Source organism: Ambystoma mexicanum, chromosome 13 (genome assembly GCF_040938575.1).
Source record: "Ambystoma mexicanum isolate Mex_15411 chromosome 13, UKY_AmexF1_1, whole genome shotgun sequence".
NCBI lineage: Eukaryota > Metazoa > Chordata > Amphibia > Caudata > Ambystomatidae > Ambystoma > Ambystoma mexicanum.
The window spans coordinates 232,772,119-232,799,295 of record NC_090938.1 but is presented as its reverse complement, the minus strand read 5'-3'; the positions used below and the strand labels follow the sequence as shown (position 1 = coordinate 232,799,295).

Below are 27,177 nucleotides of genomic sequence, written 5' to 3'. Positions count from 1 at the left end.
ACTTTTTCTAAAAACTTTGTTTATTACTGGCAAAAAACAAGAAGAGATATACAGCAAAATAAGCGGTAGGATTATCGAAAAAATGTACATTTGAACAGGGATATGCATTCAATATAGTAACATAACTGCAGCATTTTTTTTTAGTCCTCAGCCTGTTCACCCTACCCCGCTGAATCATCAGCTGTGTTCTGTAGATACTCTCTAAGAGGAACCCATATGTCTTTTGGTCTGGAGGTGGATTGTATCCCTCGGGTATAAATCTCTTTGCGTTCTTGAACACTTATCAGATCTCGCATCCACCCATGGAGGGTGAGGGAGTTTTGGATTTCCACTTCCTAAGAATGTTACGTTTGGTCACCGCTCCAGCCACTACAAATAGTCTACGGGTTTTAACCCAGGCCTTCCCAATGTCCCCCAGCAGGTATTTCAGCGGTGTGGCCGGAATGCGAGTATTCAGTACGTCACTCATGGTGTCCGCTACTTCCTCCCAGAAATGCCGGATGGGAGGGCACTCCCAATACATATGAATTGCATTTGCAGCTGGTGCATTAAACTTGGGACATGTGGCTTGCTTAGCAGGATTACATTTGGAGATCTTGCTTGGGGTGAAGTGTAACTGATTTAACCTTTTGAACTGGATCAATCTGAAGTTGGCACAAAGGTAAATAGCTTTAGTGTACTTACAGTAGTTCACTCAGTGCTGTTCATCGATTGCGACATTCAGGTCTTTTTCCCCATTTTGACTTCATACCATTTCTGGTGGGGGTGTGTTTGTACCGCCTTGTACAATGCTGAGATATTGCTCATGAAGCTATCTTGAGTCAGGACCTCCGTCAGGAATTTGTGTATGGGAGGGGGTTCTTTTGGGAATGAGTGCCATTTCCTTAGGCAGGCTACCTTCAGGCGATGGTATTGCAATGTTGTAAATAGACCAGCTCCTACTTTTTCATGGATTTCAGCTAATGTTACGAAACGACCTTCGGGGAAGAGGTCACCCACTCTGGCCTCTCTTTCAGGGTCCCATCTCTTCTGCAGCGTCAGGTCCATAGTCGGTTTGAGATGCGGGTGATGCCACAGGGGGAAGTGAGGCCAGTAAAGTTCGTTGCATCTCACCCTCTTGAGTATTTGTGACCATGCTCGGACCGTGGATGACAGTGGGTCAGCCAATAACTTCTCCTCCTTGACCCTGAAAACAGCATACTTTGGAGATTCCAAGGAGCTGCCGCAATTTTTTCAGCGCGTATGTGAACAAAGTGTTCCGAAGTGTTGGACAAGTATTTTGCAAAGTGCGCCTGTGCCATGTAGTAGTACAGAAGGAAGTTCGGAGCAGCCAGACCTCGTGTGTTGTAATTTTCACATAGTTTGGGCCAACTAATTCTAGCGCTGTCGCCTCCCCATACAAAGTTCACTGCAAGTCTCTGTAGTACGTTGAAGAATCTTTTACCTGGCCAGATGGGGTTACTACTGAACAAGTATATCAGTTTGGGAACCACAATAATTTTTTATAGGGCTATTCAGCCGTGTAGGGATATAGGCAGTTTGAGCCAGGCATTGAGTTTACATTCTAGCATAGATAGATACGGGTCATAATTGTTGGTGTATAGAGTATGTTTGTCTGTTGCCATGACAATGCCCAGGTATCGAGCCGTGGTTGGGGACCAGCGGAAATGGGCTGTAGCTTCAGATTGTATAGTGGAGCGGGTCAGAGGGATTATCTCGGATTTGGATTGGTTTATCTTGTACCCCGAGTATTTTGTGAATTCTGCAATGTCCTGCATTGCTGGAGGGAGGTTGGCCTCTGGATCTCTAATATAGAGCATGGTGTCATCAGCGTATAGTGAAATAAATTGGGGGATACCCATGATACGGATCCCTCGCCAGGCATGTTTGAATCTTAGTCTCGCTGCCATACCCTCAATTGTGAGAGCGAAGATCAGAGGGGAAAGGGGACACCCCTGTCTTGTGCCTCTTTGAAGATCAAAACTGGGCGATACTGTCTTATTGGTCCGGACTCTGGCAGTTGGGTTGTTGTATAGCAATTTTATGAAGCGCAGGAATCCCGGCCCAAACCCTATCTTCTGTAGTATGGCGTACATACATTTCCATGAAATAGAATCCAACGCCTTTTCGGCATCTAATGTGACCGCTTCTGTCTTTACCATAGAATCTAATTGGGAGGCGATTGCAAAGAATCTTCGCAGGTTTAAAGCTGTGCAGCGAGATGGTATGAAGCCGGACTGATCTGGATGGACCAAACTGTTCATGTACGGATTCAGCCGATTGGCTATCGCTTTGGCAAAAATGTTTGCGGCTACATTGACGAGGGACAGAGGCCTGTATGAAGACGGGTCATTAGAAGGCTTATGCAGTTTCAATAAGACTGTGATAATGGCTTCACTCAGAGACGGTGGCAGGGACCTGACTCCTAAGGGCTCATCCTACACCTTCAATAGCCTTGGGGCGAGTTCCAGACTGAGTATCTTATAGAGATCAGTGGGGATGCCGTCTGAACTGGGTGCTTTGCCTGCCTTGAGGTCTTTGATTGCTTGATTTATTTCTTCAAGGCTTAGGGGGAAATCAAGGGTGGTTTTAGCCTCTAGACTCAATATGGGGGGTGGGAAGGATTCCAAATACCGCCTAAGTCTTCTGTCGATACTTGGTCTATATTCGTGTAGAGTTTAGAGTAGAAGCCCAGGAACACTTTGTTCACCTTCCCGTGTTCTACATGTGTTATACCTTCCTAGTCTGTGATACTGGTGATTTGTCCATGTCCCTGTTCCGTCTTGATAAGGTTAGCTAACATCTTGCCCGACTTGTTACCTTCACCATACTAACCGGGCTCTGATAGGCCAAGACATGTATAGCACCTCCCGCTCTGCCAGTGATCCGAATGTTGTCATGGCAGTCTGTAAAGGGACAAGCATATCCGGGCAAGGTGACTTGCTGTATGTCTCTTCCGCCTCCTTGATGAGGGCCTCGGTCTGCAACAGTTGTCGGCGCAACTCTCGTAGAGTTCCGTGCACCTTTGAAATCAAGTGACCCCTCAGCCACACTTTGAAGGTCTACCAGATAGTATGATATGAACTCATTGGTCCTTTGTTGCGCTCGAAGAACTCTGTCACCTCTGTCCGGAGCGGTTCTAACAGCGTTTCATCTTGAAGGAGATCTGGTGGCGTTCTACTGGAGCGTGGGCCCTATATGTGGGTTCCCAGCTGCTTTCGGTGGAGCACAGCCAATAGTCAATTCGGGAACTGGACACACAACGTGTTTGCAGCTGGAAAAGGCCGCCTGGCGCTGGACGGAGGCGGTGCGGCCTGAAGAGGTAGCGAAAGAGCATATCGAGACAGCATACAGGGTGCGGCTGGATCCGTGCGTGCGTGGTCTCTGCAGTTCATGAACATTTACAACTTGTGGATATACATACATGTCGCTCCTGAAGTGGCTCTGCAAGTGGCTGTTAGGCTGTGGAAAACTCTCCGTCACGTCGCTGGATACATTGTTGCCGGTATTCCACGCTTATTCTACAAGGATATCCCTGATTACCTGACTACCATCACTTGTGGTCATTTATATAATTCCTAATATAATTATACGTGTTACTGTAGAATTATAGGACCTAATCACGTATATTTTATATATTTTTTTTAGGACACGCCCACTTCGTCATAAATACGAGCCGCCACGCGCGCGCTCCTGAAGTGGCTCTGCAAGTGGCTGTTAGGTTGTTTGGCTGCTTTGCAAGTGCAAGCGCAACGTTGCCTAGTCAATTGCTGCTTTACTCTTTCCTCGTGACACTAGTGTTATTAATGTCATGACCGCATTGGAAGGAATGGTAGATATGATATGATCTGCTTATCACTTGCTGTAGTAGTCTTGGGGTGAGTCTACAGCTTGTTTGAAAACATTTCCTGGCTTTTTACATGTAATACTGATTGCTTTATTGTATTATTGCCAGTTCTATTTTTAGCTGAAAGTTTTAATACAAGTAGTTTTAAAATATTTTTTAACTGTTTGTTCCTCTTGCTATTGCAGCTCCCTCAACTGTGTTTATATTGTGTCGTGTGCACGGCAATATCCTCTCTGGCTTTCGTGCCTCCTACTTCGTGTCTATGATAAGCCATATGAGGGGCTATACTCTGAAATCACTGTGTCTACAACATATGAGGGGCTATACTCTGTAACCAATGTGACTGCATCACATCGTGTAGTTGTTTTTTTATTGTGGGTGCATTCCGCACCTATTCTGTTACGCGTTCTTATTGGTGTGTGCTCAAGTGACCTATCCTAGGATTTAACTGGCTTGCTAGCTTGTGTTGTGTGTATTACTGTCGCAAAGGTATGGACGACTTTGACAAGGAAGTGGCTATGCATAGAAATTTGCGCAATAGACGCGTTTGCGTTCCTAAGATAATCACTCGTCCTAAAAAGGGTGCTGTGCTCGGTAATCCTAGTAATCCTATCACAGATTATTTCTCAAAGACCTCCATACCTATTTTAACGGCTTCCCATTTGCCCATTGATAAGGATCTTCGTTTTATTGCATCTGAGGATCTGGTCTTAGATTTAACAAATGATCTTGGTTGTGTAAGTGGTAAGCTATTGTCTGATGGTTTTTGTGACAATCCTAAAATGCATCATATAGAACCTTCTGTGGCCAAGGGGTCTCATGAAAATGTCATGCCGAGTGTTTCCCCAAGTCAACTTGATCCTAAAGTGGCTGACTTTGTGCCAGTCACCCCAAACATAGTTCCTTTACCAACTCCTATGTCTGTGACCACATGTACCAGTGGACTATTAGTTAATGGTAGTACTAACGCCATGGTCCACAAGGAGAAAAACAACCATGGAAAAAGCTCTATTGACATATCAATTTCTGAATTGGATGCACTAGAAATTGAGCACATGGGAATTGATCCTGAAATATCTTTGACTGAGATTGCTCCCACCCCATTATTCTTCACTCCTCCTACTAAGATGACACTGCCATTGGGACCCGATACGTCTATTGTCCCTAACTGTAAACCTGTTTTGAAGAATGAGAGTGGTTTTGATGTTGGTATTCCATCTATATTTTGTTTCAATACGATTAAACCAACCCAGGAGCATGTATGTCCCTCTCAAAACGTAATTACTGATTATGGTGAGGGCTCACGTACTAACGATGATGTACACTCTAGTATGAATTCTGATGATATGTTTAATGCCCTAGAAAATCTGTTGACTATGTTACTTGAGAAGTGTGCACATCTAGAGACTAAAATTGATGTCCAGTCATTATTAATCCATACGTCTCTGAAAGACTACCATTGTAATGTGTGCGCAAATAAGCGTAATACCTCTCCCACTATTCCCCTGCCTGTAGTCATCCCTAAGACAAATCTAAAAGGTAAGGGTGAGTCTGTTGTGAAGAAGAAAACTCTGGTCAATAAGAAATCGAATATTGCCCACCAGGCGATTATGTATAGTAAGCGGACCACAAAAAAACAGAAAAATCCAGTCCCAGAACTGGATGCTGCCTCTGTGAATGCCATTCCTGTGGTTGAGTCAGAGGTATCCGCTGATGCTGTAGTCGCTAATGCTGGTGATTTAGTGATCACTCCTTCTCGATCTAATGAGTTGATCTCTAATAATATTCTGACTGGCCCTAAATCCAATTGTGTGATGGTAGAATCCTTAATGTCCCCAATTGTTGCGATTGAGTCATCAACAAATACTACAAAGCCAGCAGGCATTTCTAATATGCCAGCGGCACCTACTCAATCAACACTGCCTGATTCCTGGGTCCTCAATAATAATGCCAATACCACCTCCTCTAATGCTAACACTAGCAGTGGTGGGAACTGCATTGGAATGCTATCAGCGTTACAAATGCAGCAAGTCCACATGGAAAAGTGCTCTCTCCCTTTAAATAGTGCTGCTGTATTGAGCATATTTAAAACTATTGTTCCATTGAGGGTAATTACATCTAGTGATATTCGTTTGGTTGACCAGCTTGAGCTTCATAACAAATATATTACCAATGTGTGTTTTGAGGCTGAAGCTACGCTTAACTACGTTATGGGATATGAAGTTGAGCTATTACGTCTTGGTTATGCCATTCATAAAGTGGCAATACCGTCTGTAAAATCACGCCAAAGTCCTAAAGCTCAGAGGCTTAGTAACACTAATACTAGTGGCTCTAATCTGCCCAACCAATCCAATACCGCACCCGTGAATCAGTTGCCTAACCATGACACTAATATGTAGCAAATAATAACAATGCCATTCCTGAAGGTTATTGGCAATGGTTGCCATTGAGTTTTAAGTCCACTTCGCTGACACTCGTCAATGACCAAACTCGATGCAGTTGCTCTATTCTTGGAATACTCTTTATCACTCGCATCTGTTTCAGGATGATGGTTTGATTGTATGTATGGCTCTCTTTAATATTATTGCACTCCAGGAAACATGGCTAACAGCGGAAATACAGATTGACGATAGATGTACTGTCCATCAAATTGCAACAAAGGGCCCTCTTGGTCGCCCGAAAGGGGGCCCGTTGATTTCTGTTCAATCACCATGGTCCATCAACAAACTCTCGTTATCGAATGAACATATATTAGTGGCCAAATTAACATTGATGTCGACCATCCTAATTGTGATTAATATCTACGATCCTCCTAATCTGGCTAAAACAGCAACTAATATTGAGACTGTTGAAAATGTGTTGAAATTGTGCAATCATCGCTACCCTATATTTCTTTTGGGTGATCTGAATGCGAAAATTGGCGATTATTGTCTGACTGATGTGCAGCTGGGTATCTCGCTCAAATCTAATATCCACTCTGTGTCTAATAGACAAGGCAAAAAGTGGATGAAAGTTATGCAGACCCATAGTTTTATTAAACTTAATGGTTTTACACCTAGCGATGTGCCTATGAACTTCACTAGGGTTGAGGGTAGATCTGCAGCTACCCTTGACTACATTTTCACCAATCAAATCGGGTTCCATTTTGTCATAGATATGGGTGTAGTTGAGAGAGATGAGAGTGATCATCTACCCCTGTCTCTGTTATTTGCTGTCACAGCCAAAGGTATAGTCCATCATGACTATGATGATAATGGGGTGCTCAGTATTAATGAAGGACATAATAGGATTGTCTGGCATAGTCGTAATATTGAACATGTCTCTCAACTGGTATCCACCCTATTACCGGAGTTCATTAAGGAGGGGGTGTCCGGTATGAATGCCGGTAATCAAATTTTGCATAGTTTCACTGAACTTATGCAAAATATTCAGAAACAAGTAGCTGAACGTCGTACATACAAATCAACTGGGGAACGTTCTAATATCGCTATCCCACGAAGGCCTGGGAATGACAAAAAGATCAGTTTGGCTAAAAAGAATTTGCGTAATGAAATTCGCATTGTTCTCAGAAACAATGACTCCCTGTCATCAGAACGTGAGGTAGCATGTCTAATTAAAAAACTCAAAAAGAATTATAAAGTGTGGCTAAAAATCCATAAACGCGAATGTGAAACCAAATTATGGAAAAAAATTGCTCTAGCTGCCTTGTCCAACAATCAACAAGGGATTTGGCATCTCCTTAGCAAACATAAAAAATGCGATTTTAACAAGTAATTGTATCCCTGAAGACACGTGGGCCCATCATATCAACGGCACACTGGGCAAAGTTGAACTAGGAACAACGCTTACTCTTTCTCCCGAAGTTACTTGGGTCTGTAAATCCTCCGAATTTGATATCATTAAGATCATTGAAAACCTTAAGAACTCACGGGCCGCAGGGCCAGATGGGGTCTGTAATCTGGTCATAAAAAAGCAGCCTGGACTGTGGGGTGCTGCTCTTGTACTCTTGTTCAAACAAATAGGGACGCTAGGTGAAATACCCTTATCGTGGAAGACAAGACACATCCTTACTGTTCATAAAAAAGGGCCATGGGATAACCCGGCTAACTTTCGAATGTTGGAAATGTTAGATGTGTCCTCTAAGATATTTACCAAAGTATTGCTCAAGGAACTTAATGATTGGGTTAGTGAAAATAATATCTTACCTCCCAACCAAATAGGTTTCCGTGACAAATCTAGTACTGTACATAACTTGATGATGTTTATATCTTCGATAGAACATGCCTGGAAAAAACGCAATCTAAATGTTTATTGCGCATATATTGATTTTTTCTGCGGCATTTGACACCATACTTCGAAACCGACTCTGGAACAAACTAAGTACATGGGGGATTCCCCAAGGTCTGTTAAAGATGTTAATGATGTTACACTCTGATACATCAGTACGCATCAGACTCAATGCAGCTGGTAAACTTTCGAAATTTATGGCCACTAGCTGCGGTGTTAAGCAAGGCTGTATGATTGCTGCCATCCTTTTTAATCTGTTTCTATCAGATATGATGAATGCATTCTCTATCCCAGAAGCTAACCCCGTGAGAGTTAATGGAGTAACTATTGGATGGCTTGCCTATGCCGATGACCTGCTATTGTTAGATTATACCCCGGCGGGCCTTCAGCATATGTTTGACTCTTTGGCTATCTACTCTGCTGAGAATGGTTTAACCATTAACATCGATAAGAGCAAGATAATGGTCTTCTCTAATAAATGCAGACCGAAGAAATACTCATGGAGCTTGGAAAGCAAAAAAGTGGAACAGGTCAAATCATATAAATATCTGGGAGTTGTTATTGATGAAAAGTTGAATTGGGAGGAACAGTGGTCATCTATCAAGAGCAGATGTACTGTGGCTGCAAACGCTTTAAGTGTTTTTATTGGTCGCAATTGCTGTTATTCGGCCATTGCAGTTCTCAACATTTATCTTGCAAAAATAAGATCAATGCTGCTCTATGCTGTGGAAATTTGGGGGCATAAGTTTGTCAAACGTAGTGTGGTCTTTGAGTCTATTCTCTTAAGAAAATTACTACGTCTCCCTCCGAGAGTGAGTGTGGAATATCTGTATTTGGAATTCAACATCAAAAGTTATTTGTATGCATATATCTGCCAATGTGTTCTATCCTATGAGAAAGCTGCAACACTCCGCACTGAAACTATCTTTGTGCCATTTGCAAAAGCATATCTTGGTCTGGAAGGTAATGTGTTGATTGGTACCATTGGTATCATTCAAAGACTACAGCGTACATGGACTAATGGGTCTGATCCAGGTACTCTTTCTCTACTATCTTTAAAAATGAGACTCAAGGTGCAGGACTATTGCCATGAACAAAATATTGTAAACTTAGCATCTAAAAAGCATAGTGGCAGGTTTCTTGATGAATATATGAGTAGAGTGTTGTCTCCCTCTTATATTCTTGCTTATCCCAATGCTGGCATAATTCGCACCTACCTAATGATGAAATTTAATGTGACTGATGCACTAGAAACAAATTGTGCGAACATTGGTTCCACACATATGTTGAAGTATTGTCGCCTATGTGGAGTAAATGTAGTTGAGTCCCTTCATCATCTAATCATGTGCTGTGAAAGTCTAAATGATGTGCGAACTACATGTTTTAAATCTTATAACAATGACACAGTGATGACTGAGATCTCTGAGCAATGGATGAATTTTATGCTAGGCAATGATATTAACTTGATATATTTTATGGTCGTATTTTATTTGAAAATTGTGGCAATTTTAAACTGTATTTTATAGCATGTGAAAATGTAATATGTTTTTAGATTGTGTGTATTTATGTTGTTTTGTTAATGTGTTATACAAAGCCAATTGGCTATATGTATATCTAATCAATAAATAAATAAACAACGTAAGAGTGAAAAGTGCACTCCCTTTGCAGGGGATGCAGTTCCCTCCAGGCATCTGCTAGGGGTATCAGGAACAAGGCTTGCCTTATGGTGAGTGCAGCTTTTGAACATTTCCTTTGGCATTTGGACGGTCTGTTGAAGGGTCGAGGATGGTATTTAAGCCTCGCCCCCCATAACACTTTTGCTTCTCCCACTGGCATTATCAGTGCAAGTATCTGCTGATACAATTCCGGAGTGGAGTGTCAAGGTTCTGGCCATATGTATTGATAAGATTAGCTCCTGACCCTGTACTGATCCCCATACTATTTCTTATCTGCCTTCTGAATCCAGTTTGGATTTAGTTACCTGGAATCCGATTCTACGCTGGATAATCGTTAATACTCCTCTTGATTGGGATGAGTAGTCTGTTGCGAAAATTTGTTAACCCCATGCACGGCCATATGAGCCAGATATCCTTCCCTTTGCGTGGGTTTCTTGTAATAGGAGTATATCGATCTTATGCCTATTTGCGTAGGGCAGGATTTTCCTGGCATTAATCGGGTTGGCAAAACCTCTGCCATTCCAGGTCAGAAGTCTAGTGCGGCTATTTAGCTGGGGTGACGACATCTGCTGTGCACATTGACAGAGGCATTTTGCCGCTGACGCTGTTGTGTTACATGTTTTGCTGTATAGGTGCCAATATTTTTTCTATGAACAACAAAGTCCCAAACTCCCCCCATAACCTTAACATTGTTCTTTTCCCTAAATAGGCCTGTGGCCTGCCCCACATCCCACCCGCCTCCCTCACCATCCCCCCAATCAGCGGTGTGTTCCTCATAACCAACTACAATTTCGCAAACAATGGGGGCTGTTGGGCCGAGCCCTCCTTCCGGAGCTGTAGCCTCCATAGCGGATGGGGTCGGTGCGATGTCCGCACATTCTTGACGTGGTGTATAAGTGTCCGTCAAATCTTTTTTAGGTCGCCATCATGGGGGCAGCCAGTCAGGTATCACCCGGAACTGCAGGGATGTGTTGTTCGATATAGGTCATGGCTTCCTCAGGCATTTAAAAAAACTTGGTTCTGTCGGCGTGCTGAATACATAGTTTGGCCGGAAATAGCATAGCGTAGGTATCTTTCTTTCTCTCAGTGCCCTCTTCACATGATCAAATGAACGTCTGGCTGTCTGGACCCCAGTTGAGAACTCTGGATATATGTGGATTCGATTGGAATCATAGGATAAGGAGCCTTTTTCACGTGCTAGGCGTAGGATGAGGTCACGGTCTCGATAGCTGAGCAGGCGGGCTATAATTGTGCGGTGAGGAGCCCCAGGTTTGGGAAGGGGATCCAGTGCTCTATGTGCTCTTTGGACTTGCATCATTTCTGAGCCAATTACGCACCGGGATGGTGAGCCGGCCCTTGTTGGTAAGGCCAGCAACTGTCCCGAGACTGTCCAGAGCGGACCAGAGACCAGGGCCTGACTCTCTGCCCGACTCACCTCAGAGGTAACCACAGGACTCCGCTATTGTGACAATTTGACAATTAGCATGCCTATTATCTTTGACACAGCCATTTATTGCATTTACTGGCTGTCATCTGTATCGTACACCGTTAACCGAGTAAGCAGATGACCCGCAACAGCATTTTTTCTAATCACGTAACCTTCTTTATATGGGTTCACTCTGCTGTCATCCATATAGCTCACTTATGCACAGTCCACCGCCATCGGGCTCAACAGCTCCATGATCGGTAGCCCACCTATAACGCATTGTATTCCTGCCAGCACATCTCACCGCAGCGTATGAATGCCCGCCAACACTGTGCTCTCAATCTCGTGCTTATCGCCTTGTACGCATTACTATTGCACCAGTTAGACTTCTTAACAGCACAACATACCTCTCGCTATAGCAAACGAATGTCTGATGTCATTATGCCTGCCTTCTAGTGCTTATTGAATTTCCCCCACTGTCATTGTGCCTGCAATTTTATTGTTTACTGGTATACCCACATTGTCACTTCACCTGCCCACTGCACTTCTTGCCATAGTAAACTGTATGTTTGATGTCACTGTGCCTACACCTAGGACTTTCGGTATACCACCTTTGTCACAGTGCCTGCTTTTAACCGCAACTATCTGCAACTCCCGTCCGGTGATTAATTATGCCACATCAACACCACGCAGCACTGCCGCTCACACTGTCCCATTCTCTTTAACAGCACATCTCTCTCATCCCACCTGTGCTACCCACCAAACTCACAGGTAACACTATGAACGCCCATCCTAGCGTATCTCGCTCACTCCGGTCATATGCAGTGCTGATCGTATTGATCTCACTCCTCACCGACCTGGACCACCCTCCCATATCCTGGTATCATCATGCCTGGTCATATAACACACCTTGGCCTTCCACCCTCTCCCATGAGCCAAACCACCGTCGCCGCCTTATCGCAGCACTCACAGCATAGTACTCCGGCTAGAACACCACCTTCTTCATCACCGCCAACTTGTACCTAGATAACCCAGCACTATGGATACAACACTTCACCACAAAACCAACACCAAACCAACCATGTACCCTCCACATTGGGAACCTTAGACTAGGCTCCAGATTCATGCTCCCAGCCTGCCAACGACTTATCAACTCACCACAGACTGGCCTCCAGACTCGTACCATTTCACCTACCAAAACCCACCATGCCAAGCTATTCACGAACACACTGTCATCTAACTCTAATAGCAGCACACCACCTACAAGTTCCAAATACTCCAACATCAAGGGTGCCCTCATCAACGCCAGGTCACTCACCGTGCACGCACTCGATGTTATGGATCTCATAACAGCCCACAACCTTGATTTCCTCACCATCACGGAGACCTGGCTGCACGCGGCCTCAGGACACCTCCTCTCTCTTGCGATCCCTAATGACTACTCTATTATCAGATGTGACCGTAACACTGACAAATCCAAAGGCGGTGGAGTCGCCTTCATCCATAAAAAATCTCTTGGCTTGAGAATCATACCCACCACCCAGTTCCCCTCAGCTGAACTACTATCTGTTAAACTCCCCATTTCACACAATCAAACCGTCACTGTGCATCTAATCTATAGACCACCAGGACCTATCAATACCCTCACAGAGGACATCTCATCATTACTGACAGATCAAACAAAAACAAACTCTCAAATAATACTCCTAGGCGACCTCAACCTGGGTCTTCATGACGCCAATGACCTATCAGCCCTTGACCTAGCCAGCTCCCCAACCGACCTAGGCTTCACCCAACACATCGCAGACCCCACCCACGCCAAAAGGCAGAACCCTTGATTGGTTAGTCGATTTAAATTGCACCATCAATGTAACATCCAACTCACCATGTACTTGGTCGGACCACCACATTATCACCTTCACTATTGCTGCCAACTACCAACGCGCCAAATCTGACACTGCTCCTCCCTCTTGGACTAGAAATAAGAGACATAACCAGAGCCAACCACCTTCCCCTCATTGTACCTACAGTGAATAAAGTACTACTCTCCTGCTCTGATCCCACTGCCTTAGTTGATACTTACAATTACACTATTCTTAGAGCAATGGACTCCATTGCCCCCTCTAAACTTAGGAAAGCTAAACCGCATGCACACCTTAACTTGTGGTTTACACCACAACTAAGGATTCTATGCAAAGAAAAAAGACTCTCCGAAATCCACTGGAAAAGCCACCCGTCGGATGCCAACAAGAACAACCTCCTCATAGCATCCATCAACTACAAAGAGGCAATCTTCCAAGCTAAGAAAGACACGTACAATAACCGTATCTCGCAAGCTGAATCCAATAGTAAGGAGCTCTTCAAGATCCTCAAAGAATTGGAAACTCCCTCCTCACCTCCAGAGTCGTGTAACAAAGACAGCACCTGGTGTGCAAACATACAAAAAGCATTACTAGACAAAATCTCAACGCTCCAAAAACAATCTAAAAAAATACAGCCTCCAAGCCAACCTACAGCCTAACTCACTACAACAAACCGCCCTCCGCACTCCTCCAAACCGTTGAATTTTTCCCCACTATCTATACCTGAAGTCAAAAACATCATTCACAAACTTAAACCATCAAACTGCTAAGGCGATTCGTGCTCTGCCCCCATTATAAAGGAATCCGCCCACAAACTAGCCCCCTTTATCACAGCTTTAATAAACACTTCTTTCAGCTCTGGAATTGTACCAGACAATCTGAAGGATGCTTGGGTTATGCCCCTCCTAAATAAAACTACATTAGACCCTAACACACCAACAAACTATAGGCCCATCACAACTGTGCCATTCTTGTTAAAAATACTTGACCGTGCAGCATACTTACAAATTCAAAAATACTTTGACTCCAACAATCTCCTTGGCCTCAGACAATCCGGTTTCCGCCCGAAGCATGGTACCGAAACCGCTTTGATTGAGCTCAAAACTCAAAATCGAGGATATGAAACATCAGGGCAAGATTGCCCTCCTCTTGCTATTGGAGCTCTCGGCGGCATTTGACCTTGTGAACCATCAAATCCTGTGTCAATATCTCACAACATCAGCCCACTTCTCCGACAAAGCTACTTCCTGGATTAAATCCTTCTTGAATAACACATTGAGGAGGGTCTTCTCCCCTACTGCGTCCGCTGATCCTGCACCAGTATTATGTGGGGTCCCACAAGGCTTGCGTGTTTCACCCACGCTCTACAATGTGTTCACTAAACCCATATTTGATATACTCCACTATCTGGTTGTCACCTATACCAATTATGCGGATGACACCCAGATACTCATCCCAATCACTGGAAACTACGTAGCGGACACTAAAGCCCTGAATGATGTGCACCTGGTTATACAGGCCTGGATAGCCCAACACGAGCTCTGTCTTAATGATGACAAGACAGAGCGCCTCATCCTGGGTTCTCCCAACCATTTTGGCAAACTAGACCATGCTTTGAAATCATTCACTATGGATGGCAGCTCCATTAAGGTCACTAATGCCACCAAAACCCTAGGTATTTACCTTGCTTCAAAGACAAACCAATGCAGTGGTATCTGCGGCCGCATATACCAAACTCATTACAGCCTGCCGTCCGTTCCTCCCCTCCGCTAATTGCATTACCCTTGCAAGGATATTATCTCTGGCCAAAATTGACTATTGCAATGCCCTCTATCTAGGCACCAGTAAGCAAAATCTTGGTAAACTCCAGGTTACCCAAAACCATGCCATCAGGGCTGCCCTCAGCATACCCAGGGACCAACACATTTCCAACACCGGGCGTAACCTGAAATGACTCGGTAGCCCAAAGAGTCTCCCTCAAATCCCTCACCCTCACACACAAATGTCTTGCCAACAACACCCCGCAATACCTTGCCTGTCGGTTTACGCCATTCACCGCCAACAGACCACCAAGATCGGCCCAAGAGCATCGCTTGGTCGTACCCAGATTCAGACTCCAAAAATCTGGCGGAGTCAGCTTCCCTGTCCTCGCTACCAAAACATGGAACTCCATGCCTACCTAGCTCAGACTTGAACCTTCTTTTCACGCATTCAGGAGCAAAGCTAAATTATGGCTCATTGCACAAGCATCCAACAGCATCAACACCCCTTGATTCCTCCCATCCTCCATTGGTAACTTATTCTAAATAATCTCAATCAACCAAACCTGCTCTACTCACTATGTAAAGTGCATCTGTTGACACCTTAACTAACTAAATCACATTTCTTAGTACGCTATGTAAATACCTATAATTACTGTCACTTATTGATTGCATTGTAAACTCCCTGTACCCACTTATAACCTTGCTTTCTAAAAGCACATTTGTTAATAAACCTGTAAATATTTGTAACTATTGTCTTGTATTGTTTGCATTGTAACTGTATCCACTTACTCACGATATGCGCCCAGATGCCTTTTGGCCAGGCGCACTATATAAATAAAGAAATACAATACTTGGAATTGTTTCAAAAATTGGGTGACCAGAAATAAAGAGCAGAGGATTTCTTCGAGCAACTGTTCCATGGGGATGTTTGGTTTGCTCTCCGCTACTCCGACCACTCTTCGGTTGTTACACCACGATCGGGATTCAAGATCTTCACATTTGCTGCATAGGGTCTTGATGCTTTTATGTATTTCTTCCACAGCTTTGCCCTACGTGGTGGAAACGTCTTCCAGGGCACTCACCCTTTCTTCTGCCTCAGAGACTCTGGTATTCACTTTTTTGATATCAGCTCGTATGGAGGCTATATTGCAGCCTACTTCATCACGTTTACTATTGATGGCAGCAAAGCCTCTCTCCTTCGCTGTCATGTAGGAGGTCATGTATTGTTCTGGTGGCGTGGGCCCCGACGGGGGGAGGGGCAGGTCGGGTCCGATGCGGGTTTCATAATAGTCGTATTGGCGAATGTGTCCATCGGCCCCCTTTTTTTGCCCTTAGCACCTCTTGTCATAGCTGAGAAGAACAAGTTACTTCTTACCTTGTAACTTTCTTTCGAGGGGATGTTCCTCCGACGTATTCCTTATCTTTGATAATACGTTTCCAGCTTGCTGGCCTCGGAAATTTTTTCTGTAGAGGGCGCTGCGCGTCGACGTCTGCCGAGTCGATGTCCCTCGACGGCCACCGTATCGGCGCCGACGTCACCATGCCCATAAATAGCCACGCGCTGCGTCCGTTGCTCAGTTCCGTTTTGTAGCATAAGAAAAGTCATACCTGAATTGGTTATTAACCTTGAAGGAGCGTAAGCTGCAACCACAAGGGAAGTATCACTGCGGGGATGGATGGGAGGGGCGATAAGGAATACGTCGGAGGAACATCCCGTCGAAAGAACGTTACAAGGTAAGAAGTAACTTGTTCTTCGAAGGGATTGTGTCCTCTGACGTATTCCTTATCTTTGATAGACTCCCATAGCAGTGGCATGTAATTGGAGGTGGGAGTGAGAATGTTATGTATCCCTTTAGGGATGGACCGAATGTAATACGGCCTTGCCAAATCTGGTCTCTTGAGTAGTGGAGGAATCCAGCTTGTAAAATTTTGTGAATGTATGTGCGGACGACCATGTGGCAGCCGCACATATGTCTCGGACCGGTACCCCTCTTTGGAGAGCCGAAGAGGCTGCGATACCCCTGGTTGAATGAGCCCTGAGCTTTTGGGGTGGCTCTTTCCCTGCCAGTTTGTAACATTCCAGAATGGCCAAAATAATCCACCTGGAGATGGTTTGTTTTGTTATGGGTAGTCCCAACTTGTGACCTGAGTATCCTACAAACAGTTGGTCTGCTTGCCTGATCCTAGCCATTCTGCTGATATAAAAGCTGAGAGCTTGCCTTGGGTCCAGCCTATGTAGCCTTTCCTCCTCTTTCCCCGGATGGGGAGGAGGGTAGAACGAAGGTAAGGCAATTTTCTGAGTAATATGAAATTCAGAAACCACCTTCGGGAGGAAATTAGGCTTCACCTGTAGGACAACTTTGTCCTTGTGGAAATTTGTATGTGGGGGTTTACAGGAGAGAGCTTGTAGCTCGCTCACCCTCCTAGCAGATGTTAGCGCTACCAATACGACCGTTTTAAGCGTGAGAAATCTCAGCGAACAAGAGTGAAGTGGTTCAAATGGAGTGCCCATTAGGAAGTTTAAGACTAAATTTAAGTCCCATAAGGGAACCTGGAATGGTTTTGGGGGATAAACATTAGTTAATCCCTTGAGAAATTGTACCACTAGAGGAAGTTTGAAATAGATGCTTCCTCCGCAGTGCGCTTGAAGATAGAAAGTTCTGCGAGATAGCTTTTTACAGTGCCAACTTGAAGGCCTGAGTTTGCCAAGTAGAGTAGAAACGATAACACCGTTGGTGTACCACATGAAAAAGGGTCGATATTCTCTTCCCTACACCAGCTGCAAAATTTGTTCCAACGGCAGCAGTATAAGGACTTTGTTGCTGGCCTTCTGGCCGAAAGCAACACCTCCATGACATCATCAGGGAGATCCCAATCCTTGTACCTCATCCTTTCAGAAGCCAAGCGTGAAGGTTGAGGGTTCTGGTGTCTGGATGGAGAACCTGACCTCCCCTCAGCGAGAGAAGATTCTCTTTGAGTGGAAGACGGATTGGAGGGCAGATGAGCATATCTAGAAGGTCCGGGCACCACGTTCTCCTGGCCCAATCCGGGGCAATTAGGATCATGGTTTTCCGGAATCTTCTCAACCTCCTGATCATTTGAGGAATAACAGGGACTGGTGGAAACGCATAAAGGAGTGGAAACTCCCAGTCCACTACGAACACATCTCCCAGAGCTCCTCTCGGGGGAAATTCCCTTGAACAGAACAGATCGCACTTCCTGTTGGTGCTTGTGGCGAACAGATCCACCTGAGGGGTTCCCCAAAGGGCGAAGATCTCTTGAAGGACTTCCTGAGCTAGCTCCCACTCGTGGGAGACTGTGCTCTGCCTGCTCAGAGCGTCCGCTGTCAAGTTCTTCTCTATGGCTAGGTGGACTGCCGATAGAAAGATTCCTTCCCGAATTGCCCAAAACCAGAGCTGCATCGCCTCTCTGCACAGTGGCAGTGATCCTACGCCTCCTCTTTTGTTGAGGTAGTGCATGGCCTCCGTGTTGTCCGTCATTATCAGGACATTTCTCCCCTGTACTGATGGCAGGAAAGCTTTCGGCGCTAGTCTGATCGCTCTCAGCTCCAATAGGTTGATGTGTAGTCTGGACTCCGATGGAGACCAACGACCGCTGTTGGTCAAGTCATTGGCATGGGCTCCCCACCCCGTGAGTGAAGCGTCTGTGACTACTGTTTTCTCCGGCCATGGTTGCCAAAACAGTCTCCTTTCAAGATGTTTTCTGGATAGGCCCACCATTGAAGGTCGCAGGCCACCTTGTCCGGAATCCGGAAGAGATCTGTCATTCTCCCTTAGAATTGCGACCACTGACTTCTCAGTGCCCACCGAAGAGATCTGATTCTCAGGCGAGCCTCTGGCACAAGGAAGATGCAGGATGCCATTAGGCCTAGCAACCTCAATAAGTCGAAGGCTGAGAGACGTTGGGCATTTTGAAACTTGGTGACCATCTGTAGAATATCTTGAGCCCTCACCTCTGGTGGCGAGGCTTTTCCCAGGGAAGTGTCCAGGACCGCCCCGATGAACTGGAGTCTCTGTGATGGTATCATGTGTGACTTCTTTAAATTGAGGGAGAAACCCAGTTTGTGAAGGAAGTGGCGGACATAATCTAGCTAGATCTGAGCTTGTTCCGAAGATACAGCCCTAATTAGCCAATCGTCCAGGTAGGGGTAGACGTGGATCCCTTCCATCCTTAGACTCGCAGCCACTACCGACATTAGCTTGGTGAAGACCCTTGGGGCGGAGGTCAGCCCAAATGGCAGAACTTGAAATTGATAATGAGAGTCGCCAATTGCGAACCTCAGGTATATCCTGTGTTTTAGATGGATTGGCACATGGAAATAAGCATCCTGAAGGTCCAGAGATACCAGCCAGTCCTGGAGCTGGAGGGCCTGAAGGATCTGAGAGAGAGTTACCATCTTGAACTTGTCCTTCCTGAGGAACTTGTTCAATTCTCGTAAGTCCAGGATGGGTCTCAGTCCTCCGTCCTTCTTTGGTATGAGAAAGTAGGGGGAGTACCAGCCCTTGTTCCTGTCCTCTACAGGTACCAGTTCTATGGCACCTTTCTCTAGCAGGTCTATAATTTCCTGCAAGAGGAGCGAATCTGGAACTTTTAGAGAGCTGTTCCACGGTGGATGACTCTGAGGGATGTGTAGAAAGGGTAGGCAGTAACCCTGGGCAACTGTCTCCAATGCCCAAGCATCTGGCGTTATAGCCTGCCATTCCGTCAGATAGTGAGTTAACCTGCCCCCTACAGGTGTATTGTGTGGAAAGGCCTCAGAGTGGTTTGGGGGCGGCTGATGCAGATGCCGAGGGTAAAGAGGCACCTGCTGCTGCTGCAGCCTTAGTACTTTTGACCCGTCCACCTCGGGTGGATCTCCTTTGGCCTCTTTGAGCCGGCTGTCCTCTGCCTTTCCCGAATGCGGAATAATAGCGAAAGGACTTTCCTCTCCCAGAGGTTCCTGAGGGGCGAAAAGGAGTTTGGCGGATAGCAGCTCCTAAAAGATTTTGCTGCTGCTTTAGAAGTCTGTAACTTTTCCAGACTGTCGTCAGCCTTTTTTCCGAATCGTGAAGAGCCGTCAAAGGGCATATTCAAAAGTCTGGCCTGTACATCTGGAGCAAAGCCAGACTTCCGCAACCACGCATGCCTGCAGATTGTTGCACTTGCCGCCATGGCCCTGCTGATACTGTCAGCGGAATCGATGCCAGTTTGAAGTGATTCGCACATGGCATCTTTGCCATCTTTAATAATGTTAAGGAAGGCTTCCTTTTCCTCTCCTTCGGGTATGCAGTCAGCCGCTGATGAAGCACACTCCCATAGTGTGTGACAACCTGGCGAGCGTACAGGTGGCATTGATGGACTTTAACGCCATACTACAAACTTAGAAGACTTTCTTTGCCATAGAATCGTACCTCTTGTCATCTCTATCCTGTGGGACAGTAGGGTAAGTGGTCCTACTGCTAGATGAAGTTGCCGCTTGAACCACCAGGCTCTCTGGAGTCGGGTGTTTTGATAAGTATTCAGGGTCAGCAGCCGCTACGCTATACTTGGCTGACAATCTTTTATTGACCGCAGGGATAACTTCAGGAGTTTCCCAATTAGATGTAATTTTCCTTTGCAAGGCTGCATGGAAGGGGACCACAGGGTCCTCCTGTGGACCTTTGTCTAAAATGTCTGTTAAATCATCCTGTTGAAAAACAGGGGAAGGCGCAGACCAACCCATGAATTCAATAATTCTTGCCATCAGGGTTCTATATGGTGTTTCGGCATGTTCCCCTGGGTCTGGCTTAACAAATTCCACTTCTGGGGAAGTGTCCAGCCCACTTGCCTCATGTAGTGACTCTTGTAGGTCCTTCAGCCTTCTTTCCTCAGAGGTGAAATCCTCTGAAATAGGCAGTGTGGTCCTCTGTAACCCAAATGTTTCCTGATCAGAATCTTCCCCCTCTTCATAAATTGAAGCTAGTCCAGGGTACTCTGACCTCTGAAATGGTGTAAAACCCATCTCTAAGGCAGAAGGAGCCAAACTCGTCATTATGGGGCGAGAAAACGTTGATGTCGTCGACGCCGATGTGACAGGCTTTGAAGGCGCCGAGAACGGCGTCGAAAAAACTGGAAGGGGTCTCGAAGAACTCGAGAGGATCGGGATCCTACTCGAGGACATCGACGACGGTCTCGGCGTCGTGCCGGAGGCCCTTGGAATCACCGTTGGCTGTGGAATAGCCTTGGTCTTCTCTTTCATCGGCATCGACGATGGCGTCGAGGAACCCTTCGACAACGGCGTCGATGGCGCCGATCCATGCATCGAAGGAATCCTCGACGACGGCGTCGAAGGAATCCTCAACGACTGCGTCGAAGGAATCCTCGATGACTGCGTCGAAGATGGTGCCTTCTTACCCGATGACTCGTGGCGCTCTCGGGTGGAATGTTTCGCCGGGTGCTGCGACTCACAGCGTTTTGATTTTTTGGGTTTTTCACCCGGGGTATCACCCTCAGCTGTCTTCGAGGGGGTCGAGGCCGCGTTCTCGAAGACGCTTAACATTTTCTTTCTGAATTCCTCCCACTCACCTTGAGAGCTGTGTTTTGTGGGACAGGAAACCCTTTCTGGGGACACAGAAGACGACGAGGAAGGGGATCTTCGACGTCTCTTTTTTGAGTGTCTTGATCTCGACGAATGGTGGGAGCTACTTCGAGATCTAGAATGGGAATGTTTGACGGCGAGGAGACGAATGCCTCGACTCAGCCAAAGAAACCTTCGAGGAGGTTTTTGACTTATCTCTATCGAGCTTCCCCTTGCACTCCTTCAAGGCTTTCGCCGTCATGGACATGCAGTCCTCACACTCCGAACAATGGTGCTCGGATCCCAAGCACCACAAGCAGATCCTGTGTGGATCCGTTATCGACATTTTTTTACCGTAGTCTCGACATTTCTTGAAGCCGGACCGCAGCGTTGTCGGTTCTGATGAAGATGCCATCGAGCACGAGTACGTATTATCCGAGTCGATATAGAATAATCCTGACTGAACTGAGCAACGATGTTCTGAGGCCCCACGAAGCGTGGAAAAACGGTAATGAGCAATGAACGCAGCGTGTGGCTATTTATGGGCATGGTGACGTCGGCGCCGATACGGCGGCCTTCGAGGGACATCGACTCGGTGGACGTCGACGCGCAGCGCCCTCTACAGAAAAAATTTCTGAGGCCAGCAAGCTGGAAACGTATTATCAAAGATAAGGAATACGTCGGAGGACACAATCCCTTCGAAATGCTGGTAGGTTGTACTGTGTTGGGACCAGATGAATGTTCTTAACGTGCTTAAATAGTGCCTCCATGTGGAATGCGCACCCCTGCTGGACGTGGACGAGGGGTCTGGCAGCATGTGCAGCGAGGAGTTGTAATTCGGGAAGATAGGGCATATATCAGATATGTGTTGGCCTACCTGGGTCAAATCTGCCCCAGACAGTTAGTGGTATGCCCTCTGATAACTGTACAGACTATTGTTGATCACCCTAAGGTATGATGGCTTTGTTACGTTCCCTGTTAATTCTGTCTGCAGTGTTTATCCAGTTATGTGTCCAGGGTTGAAGGATCCAAGGTGCCAGTTGAGGGGTGATCCAGAAGTCTATGGTTGTTCGGATGGGTCCCTGCGGTTACGTTAGTCAAAATGGGCTGTGATGGTTCACAATGGCGCAGGTGGGGGGGGGTTTAGCAGCTGCCCCTGGGCCTCCTCTGTAGCAGTGTCAGGACGCTGCTCCCCCCGGGAGTGGCCTCGTAGAGCAGGGATACAGCTGGGACCGCAGGGCTTCAGCAGCCGTGAAAGGGTAGCCAGAGTTATGCCTTTGAGTTCCGTTAGGGGGTCAATTGGCAGGAGGCACAGTATGGGGATACGATGCCGGCTGTGACAGTTGCCCGATTGTAAATTATCTGGGCCCCCGCAGCTCGGCGTCGGGCGTACGCAACTTAGTGGTGACGAGGTCCGTCGTGAGCAGCCCGGTCAGTCTGCTCGGCGTCTTGTGTCCTCAGGGGTCTCAGGGTGTCTCTGTCCTTAAGCCGACCGGGCTTGTGGTAATTGACGGGGAGTGGGATGTGCCGCGCGTGGCTTGGACCAGGCTTCTGCAGCAGCGTTAGTTGGTTTCGCCGTCGGACGTAATGACCGTTCTTCACTGCTCCCGAGGTTCAGTTATGCGGCTCGGAGAGTGCAAGGAGCGTATAGACACCTGTTGGATGTGGCTTGGGGTGGCTCTATGCAAGCCCTCAGTCTGTGGCCTCGCAGCCCGCCATCCCACGGGTACAGAGAGTGGAATGGCATTCAGCTGCAGCCTCTTCCATGTTCGAATAGGATTTTACAGCAGCAGGGACAGTTTTGGTGCCATTGCGCCCGCCGTTGTACCAAGCATGGTATGGCTGTATTGGCTTCTTGCTGGGAACGGTGGCACGGTTTCTCCCCAAACTCGCTCAGACTACTCCCGGGACCATCAGATCGTTGAATTCATGCTTAGATCTGCTGGAGACATTGTCGAACTGTAGGATTTACTGAAACAGGATCTAGTGGGCTACAGAGTTCGCAGATTAGCCAACCATCTTTGTCAGCGCACAACAGCATCCCCCCCTCTAACTTGGACTTTAATACTCCCTCTGTTCTGAACCTCCTCAATCTTTCTTCTGCTTTTGACACAGTCAAGCACTCTATCCTCAAACTGTCCCATGATACCCTAAGGCATCATGGACAGGGCAATGGCATGGCTGACGACCTTGCACTATAACAGACCCTTCCAAGTGCAAATGGGTAATTTTCTCTCCTCCACCTCACTCCCTACCTGTGGCATCCCTCAGGGCTCTTTCCTATCACCATGGCCCATCTGATCTCGACTTTCTCCCCTCATTTCCAGTGTTGTGCAGACAACACACAGCTCTCTTTCAGGCTGCCTTCTACTCCTCCTCCTCCTCCTCCTCTTCCGCCTCCTCCTCAGTCATACCCGACTGCCTGACTGCTATTCAGGCATGGTGCTCTGCCAATGATCTCTGCCTTAATGCCAGTAAGACAGCGATCCTTCTCATTGGGATGCCTGCTCCTCGTTCCCCCCCACTCTCTGGCCAGACTCCATGGGTACTCTTCCCCTCACCCACTTGTGAAGCAAAAAACCTTGGGACCATCTTTGACTACTCTCTCCCTCTTTCTTTCTCTCCACACATCACAAACCTTGCCAAGAAGTCGGATTTTCAGCTGCATCTCCTTGGGGGCATTCTACCTTTCCTTGCCTTACCCCAGAAGCTCAATGTCTCTAAAGCCATGGTTTTCTCTATGCTTGACTACTGCAATAGCTTCTTGTTCAATCTGCCTCTTCCCTCCTTTTGCCCCTTTCAACTAATCCAGAATAGGATTGTAAAATGTATCCTAACCTTAAACCCAGGGACCCTATCTCTCCAGCTCTAAAATCTCTACACGGGCTCCTGGTGACTGGAAGGATCACATACAAGACCCTTTGCATCATCCACAATACTGTCTGGGGCCTGGGATGTCTCTACATTCCACTTTCTCTCCCAAAATAGCTCCCAGCCAGAGACCTTTGGTCTTCTGGTTCCAACTCTCTGCAGGCCAAACGTTTCTCCAAGGAGAGAGAGGGAGGTAGATCCATGCTATCGAAACAGCAAGTAGGATATCGGTATATCAAAGATGAGGAATCAGTGCAAGGACATTATACATTAGAATATATTTTTACCATATTTGTTTAATTTCTAGTGTGCATATTCGTGTTTACCGCATATGGCTACTAAAACGTAGCTAGGGCCCTGAAATGCTCACGCCATTAGAAAACTGGTGTGGGAGTATGAGAAAAACCAATACTTGTTCCTGATTGGAAAACTACTGGCTGTTTAAATGGTGCCGATCCTTACCATTGATGGGCTTTGACTTGCTTCCGTGGTGGATTTTGGAGAAGAAGAGGACTCCCGCAGCCCTTTCTTTAGATCAGTGTTGGAGGCAAGAATCCCTTGTAGAGGAACTGTCGACTGAAGATCCGAAGAGGCCCAGCATCCCTTCCTGCAATTGGCCCGGTGAAGCCCTGTTGGACTACCTGATCTGCGAAGGCCCTGTGTGGTGTTTCAAACCTTGAACTGGTGGGACCAACCACTCTCGACATGTTCGAGGATCCAGCCGTCCTGGAAGTGTCCCTGAACCACCTGGTATACTGACCAGCTCTCCAGTGGGCTTCCTTCCTAGAACCATCGCCGTTCTGCGCTTGCAGCCGGAACTTTGGTGGTCGCCAGCTTGTGGTGGAAGTCACCTTCCAGCTGAATTTCAGTCTCCCACCTTCAATGGGTCCTGCTCTGCAAGAACTTCTATAACTGCAACTAGAAGAATGTATGCCCGTTGTCTGTGTGCCATGGACGTCGCTGGAGCTGCCTCCCCCATCCTGTGAAGTGTCCTGAAGAGGGCTGCATCGGTGCACTCTGCATTTTTCCATCGCCAAGGACTGCACTCTGCTCCTGGACCAGACCTGAAGAATCATTGCACCCGCTTCTCCTGAGCACCTCTCACCGAACCAATGGTGGGAACTCCAACCTCTAGTCGACCCTACCAGTCATCTAAGAAAATCGGAGTCAAGGTGGCAAGTAAATGCAAAGCATTTGTCTCATCCTGTCCTCCATAGGATAACATTGAGAACAAGTTTCTTTGTATCCTTCCATTCCACTGCTTTTTGGTCATTGCACCGGAGCAGTAAAACCTGAAAGGTAGGTACACATTTTACTTACCCAGTAACGTTGTTGCTTCACTCCTCTTGAACAATCACCAGCACAAGTAACTTATCTGCATCAGCTATATTCTGGGAAGAAGCTGTGTGACTTTTGGGCCCACTCTTCTTAGGGATCAGACTGCTGAAGTTAGGGAATATCACTTGTGAATTGGTTGCATCTTACTGCATCACTTACTTATTTCGGTTGATTTAAGTAATTGAATGCATTTTAAGAACCTATAATTACCTTATATATGCTTATTATTGAGTGTTAGTGTTGAGCAATATTACCTGCTTGATACATTTTTTAGTTTGTGTTAGATGCCTTAAATAAATACTGTATTTGTATACATTCTATCTAAATTTAATTTGTGTGCTTCACTGTGTGGACTCATTGTGGACCCCTGACACCACTCGCACGCTACTGAGAAGGGACCAGCAAAAATATTTACAAGATCAGCAGTGCAGGAGTGCATTACCCAGCTATGGCGTAGAGTCTTCCTCGCAGCACCGTTGCACCCACATAACACCTTGGAGTGGTCATACTGGTCACTGTTGTCCATGAATCTGTCCGGATGTTGTATGCCTCCACAGAAGACAGATGCGCTGTCCCATCAAAGCCCCCGACCACGTAAATATGATCATTTAAGAGTGAGACGCCGGCACCTTTAATTAAAATAAAGGGAGAAACTGAACAACAATTTTTTCATAACAGCAGGTTATCACATTTAAAGTATATTTCAAACACAATGTCCTAAAAATGTTTTACAATACAAGGTACGTTTGAAACCAATTCCCAAGATCACTCAAAGGTTAGAAACAGTTTATTGATTTTTTAAGTTTGAAGATAAGGGAAGTTTGTACTAGTCCTAGGTATAAATAATATACATAGGTAATATTTAGTTGTATGAAAAGTAATTTCAAAACTCTGAAATGGTCAATTTTCCAACAGAAAAAGAAAACAAGGAAAGAGAAACAAGCGGAAAGCAAAAAAAGAAGAGAATCTTACAAAGACCATTATGATGTTACAATTATTTTTTTAAATGGTATTGTTAAGTATTTGGGTGTGGTGTTAAGCCCCCATTCCAGGGGCTGGAACGGATGCCAACGGCCCAAGTTAAAAGCTTGAGCAAAGCAAGGGCTTTTAATGAGGGACCCCCACTCCCCGGAGCTGCTGTTTAACGCCATTAGCACCCTGGGTTGCCAAAGCAGTATCCCACAGTGTTAAAAAAATAAATAAATACATTTAAAAAAAATGAACCACAAAGAAAAGGAGAAAAGATTTCATTCATTTAACAGGTCGAGATGTCCGCCATGGAAAGGGATGGCGGGGCTCCTCTTCCCTTTCAATGGTGGACAGAGAAGCAGTTGCAGTGGCGGCCTGCGCCACCACAACATATAGGTAAGTGAGGGTGGGAAAAGGGCTTCACATCAAAAATTAAGGGAACAGAGGATGGGGGGAAGATAGCGGCAGGGGGAGCCGGCTGTCAGGTGGCATGGAACGCAGGCTTTCAACAGCAGTTCAAGTCAGCGTTCCTGCCACCTGATTGGCTGGCTCCCCCCACCAGGGCGCTAATGTTCAATAAAC

General features: G+C 46.2%; 1 protein-coding gene across 1 annotated transcript in view; it reads right to left on the bottom strand.

Annotated features, from left to right (window-relative positions):
• Window positions 1-27,177, bottom strand: part of KLHL12 (kelch like family member 12) — a 1,608,338-nt gene that overhangs the window by 100,406 nt on the left and 1,480,755 nt on the right. The window contains exon 11 of the mRNA XM_069633689.1: window positions 26,069-26,255. Within this exon, the coding sequence (XP_069489790.1) occupies window positions 26,069-26,255 (187 nt within the window). The remainder of the gene's footprint in view (window positions 1-26,068; window positions 26,256-27,177) is intronic.